This window comes from Penaeus chinensis, chromosome 14 (assembly GCF_019202785.1).
Source record: "Penaeus chinensis breed Huanghai No. 1 chromosome 14, ASM1920278v2, whole genome shotgun sequence".
Taxonomy (NCBI): Eukaryota; Metazoa; Arthropoda; class Malacostraca; order Decapoda; family Penaeidae; genus Penaeus; species Penaeus chinensis.
In genome coordinates, this window is record NC_061832.1 from 5,664,696 (window position 1) to 5,672,195 (window position 7,500).

At 34.0% G+C, this 7,500-nt stretch overlaps 2 protein-coding genes across 7 annotated transcripts in view; one reads left to right on the forward strand and one right to left on the reverse strand.

Annotated features, from left to right (window-relative positions):
* Positions 1-6,643, forward strand: part of LOC125032537 (synaptosomal-associated protein 25-like) — a 19,171-nt gene extending 12,528 nt beyond the window's left edge. For all 6 annotated transcript variants that reach the window (XM_047623725.1, XM_047623727.1, XM_047623723.1 and 3 more), the window contains one exon: positions 2,476-6,643. In XM_047623725.1, coding sequence (XP_047479681.1) covers positions 2,476-2,544 — 69 coding nt within the window. In that variant the 3' untranslated portion in view covers positions 2,545-6,643. The remainder of the gene's footprint in view (positions 1-2,475) is intronic.
* The window catches only part of LOC125032535, a 5,528-nt gene continuing 4,081 nt past the window's right edge, over positions 6,054-7,500 (reverse strand). The window contains exon 5 of the mRNA XM_047623720.1: positions 6,054-7,500. This exon is cut by the window's right edge and continues 746 nt beyond it. The gene's annotated coding sequence lies outside the window, so the exon portion shown is untranslated.

Here is a 7,500-nt window from a genome sequence, read left to right on the forward strand (position 1 = left end):
TTTCAGATGACTAATTGCAATTCTTTTTATTTATTGGTGTTTTTACAATTATTAACGATTGATTCTCTTTCTCTGTGTATGTTTTTTGCCCCATTTGTCATTTGTAAAACTTTTTTTTTTTTTTTTTTTTTTTTTTTCTTTTTTTTGTAACAGGTTTGAAGATGTGGCCAGTTTCATAGTTCTTTGCAGGTGTCCAGCAAACAAGCATTCACAGACCACACACACACACACCACCACACATTCCACACGTATGCCCCACACACACCAACACATACCCACAAAAACACACACACACCACATACACTTGTACACATTCACCACAAACACGCACACACGCACCCCCCGCCCCACACACACACACACATGCACACACACACACAGAAAGTGATTTATGTGTGAATCAAAGCAATAGTCCCACCCAAAATATATCTTGCGAGAACCACGTATATTTCCGTGCCTCGACTGACGATCATTCACCATCCCACACCTCATATATTCCGCCTTCCCTCTTCTCTGTTCTAGGGTTCGTCCAACGTGGGTCATATTACGGAAGCGAATGAGAAAGCAAGCAAACTCATGAAGAGCTAATTCCTCAAACCCTCGTTTTCTCATGATCTTTAAAAAAAAAAAAAAAGAAAGCAAAGCAAAAAAAAAAAAAAAGGCAATGGTTTGGGTCTGATTTTTATTTTTTTTTCTAATTTGAGATTTTACTGCAAGTTAGTAATTTTGTGTAGGCTAGCTGTATATGTGGCAAAAAGAAAATTAAACAGGAAAGTAAATTCATATTTTTGGTTATTTTAAGCCATTACAGTTGCTCTCATAAAAGCTCAGTTCAAGAAAGAGCATAGTAGTAGTAAGACTATACAATGCTGTACGTCGCTCTATATTTGATGGTTCACATACTCGTAATTTAAAAAAACGCACACCTTAATGTGTATCACTTGCTGCATTTTGTAGACACCTTATAGAAAATTTACGTATATAGAGAAGTAGTTAGAACCAAAAGTAATATTTACCTTTTATTTATTTGTTATTTTTTAAGATATACCACCGCTAAATTTTGTGTTTGGTGGAAGCAACTGGTAACTAAAATAGACTCACTTGAAATGCAGAATTTTGGGGCTGAATTTACAGAAAATGAAGAAAAGAGAAGAAAATACAATTTACATCACTTTCACCCAAATTTATTCTTTTATGCACCAGTTTTTTGGGTGTCATTTCTTTCTTTGCCCAAATAAAGCAGGCCTGTTACCTACATTACACATTATTATATAATACACAGCCTACTGAGCATACATTGCGAGTCATATTGACCTTCTACTGCACTCACGAGGCACTTTGGTCTGTACGAAACTCTACCCTATTTGGTCAAAAAATCCTTGTTTTTCTCCTTCCTTTCCCTTTTTTTATCTTTCTTTCTATTTTTTGTTCAGTTGCTATCTTTTGTTTAATATGCCATTTCTCTTTCAACATAAAAAGTTACATGTAAAGTTTTTCTTGTTCACTGATGTATTTTTATCTTCATGAGATCAAGCCCTTGAATAATATGTACATAACATTTTCATGGATGAAAGCCATTGAAATTCTTTAAAAAAAAAAAAAAGAGAGAAATATATACATGTGAAAAAAAAAAAATATAGAACAGAATTTAAATTCAGCTCCTAAGGAACAGTGCACATCAGTAATACCTTGGAAAGTAAAAATCTTCAGTAGACAATGTGTTTGAATGAAGTATGGTTGATCCTTTATTAACTGCTAGCTACAACAGCACAGGAAGTAAAATTTGCCTTGCTGTAAGAAGAATAAATTTTGCTAAGTATTGAGAATATTGCTGTATCATTGAATATGAATAATTCAGATGCTAAGAAGCTAGAAGTGACAAACAAAATTTGCATCTCTATTTTCCCCTAAATAATTAGTTATCAAAGAAAAGGAATTTTGACAGCAAACAATACAGGAATATAACAGTTTTTGTTCATTAATCTTCTTATTACTTTCCCTATACATTAATGTTTTATAAGGATTTCTTTAAGATAGCAAAGGTCTTGTTAATCAGACATTTGCATTTGCTTTAGTAATCAAATAATATACTGTGTTGCTCCTGGTGAAATTAGCATTAAGCTATTTTGAAGTGTTAAGGCAGGCAAGTATGTATGAGGATTTAATAAAGGGTAAACTACTTTAGTGTCACTGCTGTAAGAAGGCTTTCTGCAGGTTTACATTGTTTGTTTAAAGGATCACTGTTGCTAGACTTATTGTTGCTACAGTGTAGAATTAGCACTTGGCAAAATGGTTGACAAAAGAAAATAAAATGTGTAATAGATAGAATAACATTGAGTTATATAACTACAGTGATTTAAATATATATATAATATATTTTGAGTGATGACTCGCAAATAGTGTCACATAAAACACCTGAACCTTTTAACATGCAATGTCTATACTACCATGCTTAAACATCCCTTTCCATTTCAGGCGGATTCAAACACGGTGAGAGTGAATATGGCCAACGAGAGGGCTGGCTCTCTGCTGAAGAACGCATAAACAGAGAGAAAACAGCTATACCTTTCCCTCAGGCGCAGTCATCCCGGGCCAGGCTAACATCTTTTGGATGATGTGCTTAAGACTTTTAAAGAAGAAGAAAAAAGCATGTATAACCTATTATCCAATTTTTTGGAAGTCCTAAAAGATCCCATATCCAATCAGATGTTGTGTTCAGTACTTGTTAAACCAGTGCCAGTCTTGCTACTTGTGATCCAATTTCAGTAACTTGATAATGGCATGCAGAAAAACTGGTTGATTTTATTTAGAAAACCAGATTTCTATATATATACCTATATATATCCAGCCTTCCAAATAATTACAAAAAACAGTACTTCATTAGTAATACGCATGTACAATTTGTTATACATATATATACATATATAAAGGTAATAATGTTTCCCCAGCTGTGCGAAAATAGGGACGATCCTTCAGAAAATCCCTCTCAGCAAGTCTGGCCCCTTGCCAAAGGGAACTCTACTGTTATACTTTTCCCTTGTGTAGAGATCTGGGACTTGTTTTGTTATTGTTAAATGTCATTTGTTAATTTTGTAGGTATAGTAAAAAAAAAAAAAACATCATCAAAGACATCTAAAAGAAAAATTGTTGTTTCTTTTATTCTTTTTAAGAAATAAATTTTTTGACCTTCCTGTTGACCAAAATCATTCATCATCTTTTGATTGTATAGTCTGTCTCCTATATTATTTTCTTTATTTCTTTTAGCACATAAACTACTGATCATTTATTTATAATTTTTAAACCTTCATTTCATAATGCGTAATCAACTATCCAGATATGAGCATTTACTGTATCTGATATTCATCTATGTACCTTTGTTGTTACAAGCAAATTTCAGCTTTACTGCTGGTCCTAGCATAGGAACCCACGCATGTTTTCTTAAAGCGAAATGTTCCTTGTGACAACACAGTTTAAGACCAGTCTAGTAGCCTCTTATCAAGGAGAGATAAGCAACTGTGAGTCTTCATCACCTTTTTAATGTAACTTTTTCCATGGACATAGAAACCAGTTATGTTAGAGGTGGGATCAAGGCTCATTTTAGCTGTTCACATCTCAAATTCATCAGACCTACTGTAGTAGTTGCTGTTTGGCCCAATATAGTTGAAAATAACCACAAACTTCTGTGTCTTCGCCTTAGAGTCATATCCGTGGCTTGCTTTGTTCCCCTTTTACTCTTGTGAAATGGGGGATCCCCAATTCCAGCTACACAATCTCCTCCTTTAGATTCTTTTCCTTTCGTTTAAAGTTCCTAGACCATTGCTTAATTGTTCAAGTTGGTTAGTTCTCAATTGTGCCTACTTCTTGATTAGATTTCTTCTTTAATTCACCGAGTTCTCTTGGGGAAATTCTGGTAGCTGGAAAAGAAAGCTCTCCCTAATGTGCATATTGGTAAGAAGGAATAGATGTATGAAGCAAGCCCTCTTTTTAAATTTAAAAACAAATTTTGCTATGTGGTAGCTTGAAGATGCAGGCAGTTGAGACAGGACAGTGATGAACCTTGTGGAAATTGAGTCGATTCTGAAGACAAAAACCTTTTTGATTCGGACAGTTACTATTGCTGTCTCAAGCAGCATATTTTGTTGTATACTATGATGATGATAATAAAGGAAATTTATCACCTAACTATGTAACTGATTACTTAGTCATCAATAATCTTGCAAGATTCAAAATAAATTGCACTTCACTGCTTGACTCAACTCTATATTATCAAGACAAAGTTTATGTGACAATTAGACTATCTTGGAAGATCACACTGAATAGTGTTACATCATTTCCTGAAACATTTTTGTCTCAGTTTTGACTGATAGATGAAACCAGATTCTTATTTCAGTAGGACATCAAAGTTGTCTTGCCATAAGTTTGAAAGATCTTCTGGTACTTGTAGTATTAAACAAAATGCTTTTTAATTACTGTCTAAGTAAAAAAGGAGAAGTTTTCAAGAATAAATAAGGCATAACATTTTTCAAAATATTTACTGAGATATTGGAGGAGTACAATAAATTAGTTGGGCCATGTGGTGGGCTTAGGAGAAATGGTATAGGAGGTTGCACATTATGTGTCTTTTGTTACAAACCAGTTTTTAAAATTTGTGTATCATTACTCTTAACGTATCAGTATTAAGGCTACTGAATGCAGATAAACTCATGGATTTTCAAATACTTTATGTCTGGATTGAGATTGGTATAGATTTTGTACAAGCAGGTGTTTCCTTTAAAGTGACACGTGGTTGTAAGCTGTGATACTCTACCTGGGTTTGAACATGCAAGTAAACAAATTCACATGTTAGGCCATATCAAAACTAATGAAAGGGTAAGATTTTTTGTAGACAATTTTTGTAGATCTCTTTGCATGTCATTTTTGGTAGGCACTGAAATCTTCGGTTCCATCAATTTTTTTGTTCTATACGTCTTTTTTCCAGAAATTTAGACAGTCCACAGTTAATTTGAATATCATGGTGATAAGTCACGTTGCAGTTGTGTGCAAGCTAATGAGAAATGCTCCACTTAAGTGCATGCCGTGGTATATATATATAAAAAAAAAGTTAAAACCATAATTGGTTGCAGTGCTAGGTTGTTGTTGTTGCAACTTTCTCTAACTTACTCACATGCCACCTATATTGATTTAACTCCCACTAGTTAATAATGAATGCGACTGAGGTAGCGTTTGGATTAGCAGGTGGCATTTGAGATTGCAGGTACAAAGTAGGAAATTCAGGAATGTAAACCGTGGAAATTACTTTGTACAGTGCAGTTTAGTATGGCAAGGTATTTACTAGGGTTTACATATTCAGTGTCATCTTACTTTGCCTGTAAAGTTGAGTGATACCTAACTCAATGGAAGTTTTGTAGGCTTGAATTCTGTACACTTGTAAATAAAGGTTTGCAAATGTAGAGCAAGCTTACATTACTTTTGACTGGAGATGCCTTTTCAAGTGAGTATAAAATCCTCCTATGGTGTAGCATAGGAGCAAACTATCCACAGCACAATATGGTGGCATATCTAGTATTTAGCCATAGATCTTCATGTCCTTTTCTATTGTGATTTGTGTCCTAGTGGTTTGTAATAAGCAGAGAAGGCCCACCCATTTTTTTCTTGTGTATCTTCTCTGTGTTGGTTTATCCCAAAATGAGTGGATGGGAACTCTTATAATGGATTGTGGAGCACCCTAGTTTTCTTTTTATACATTGAATAATTAAGAAGTGTGTAGGCTTGGAAGCAGTGCATTTAGATGGTTGGTTGTAGCTGCAGCCTAGAGGAGTCCTTAATTTTGATTTCCATTTAGTCTGTCGAATTCACTTATAACCTTGGTTAAATCTTGATTTTCATTTGTCTATGCAGTAAATAAAGGAGTGGAGGAGAGAGTACATTGTTACCACAAAAGCCCAACCAAACCATCATTGGTTGTTATGCATAATACAAATAAAGAGAAGGTAGAAGAAAAAAATAAAAAAAAAGGTCCCCCACATGTTCCAGACAACCATGCACTGCCTCCATATACATCACACTGCATGTTGATGGGCTGCTCCTTCCCAGATACCACTTGACTTTTTTCTCTCCATGCTCCCCTCTGGAATCATTATGTATCATCTCATCGGCTGTTTCTCTCTCCAATGTTTTTTTTTTCCTTTTTTTTTTATCAGACGATCTTTCTTTTTCTCTATTGTTAAACTATAATTGAACAAGTGAGGAACATATAAATGTTAAGATTTCTACTTTCAGTCATTCCAAAAAATGTTGACCATGGATGTTTACTAGAAATGTAAGCTATGTTTTGAAATGATGTGCTCATTGATTTATACTTTTAGGATTAAAATATTACATAGGGGTTTGAATCACAAAAAATAGTTGGTTTTGATACTGGGCTGGAAGAATCTGATAGTATGTTGTAAATTCAGCTATGCATATATTCAAAAGTATTTATGCTCTCCAAACTAATAATTGGTCTTTAACAGTGTGTACTTTGAGGAGTAAAAGTAGGTAGAGGGAAAAGAAGTCTAAATTGTGAGTACTTTTTTCCTGGTTTTCTCATAGGGGAGCATCCGTTATAGTACATACGTATCATTTAATAAAGATGTAAACAAAATCTTGTTGTATGATTTACCATGCCATGAAATAGATACTAGAGCAAGAGTGATTATAGTATTATCTTGCAGATTATACTGTCCATCTGTCCTTTGTCTTTTTATTCTTCATGCCTAACACCTTAAGCACGGATCCTCCAATACAAAATGACTTGGCCATCAGAAGCTGTACTTTCTTACTTTCCAGACCAGAGGCTCTTTATCTGATATAGCACTCCAGCATGTATTTCAAGAATTGATAAATCTCTACCAAATCCTATTTTATGTTTGTACTTTTTGTAAAGCTTTCTGCTTACAGATATACTGTATACACTACAGTAAATATACAGTGTGTGAGCTTCTTCATCTGTGTGATAAATTAGATTACACATTTTTAAGACAAAGCTTAAGCCACACAGGAGTTAATTAGTAGACCTTATGCCTTACCTGATTTGACCTTTCCATGAATTAATGGGGAAAAACGTTTTTTTTACTATTGCTATAAATATCGATGGTGTTATTTTTATTATAGACATTATAACTACTATGTTATTGAGATTAGTAACAGCAATATAAGATAACATAAAATATTTCTGAAAATCAAGGAAAAGGGTAAACAGGCAAGACAGGTAGTACTTGTAAGTGACTCATTGGTGACTTAGTACAAGTGTAGCCATCTATGTGTAAAAACAATTAATAAAGCAAACAATCTGAGCACCATTACCAAAGTCTTATAGAGATTGTCACATGTTGCAATATTATTTAATTATTGAACATTTTCTGCTGCATCAATATCTAAGGTTATTACAGCATATCCAAAATATTGTGATAAGGTAGGACTTGGGGGGCAAAGCCCCCAGGTGAGAATTTTTTTTTTGTT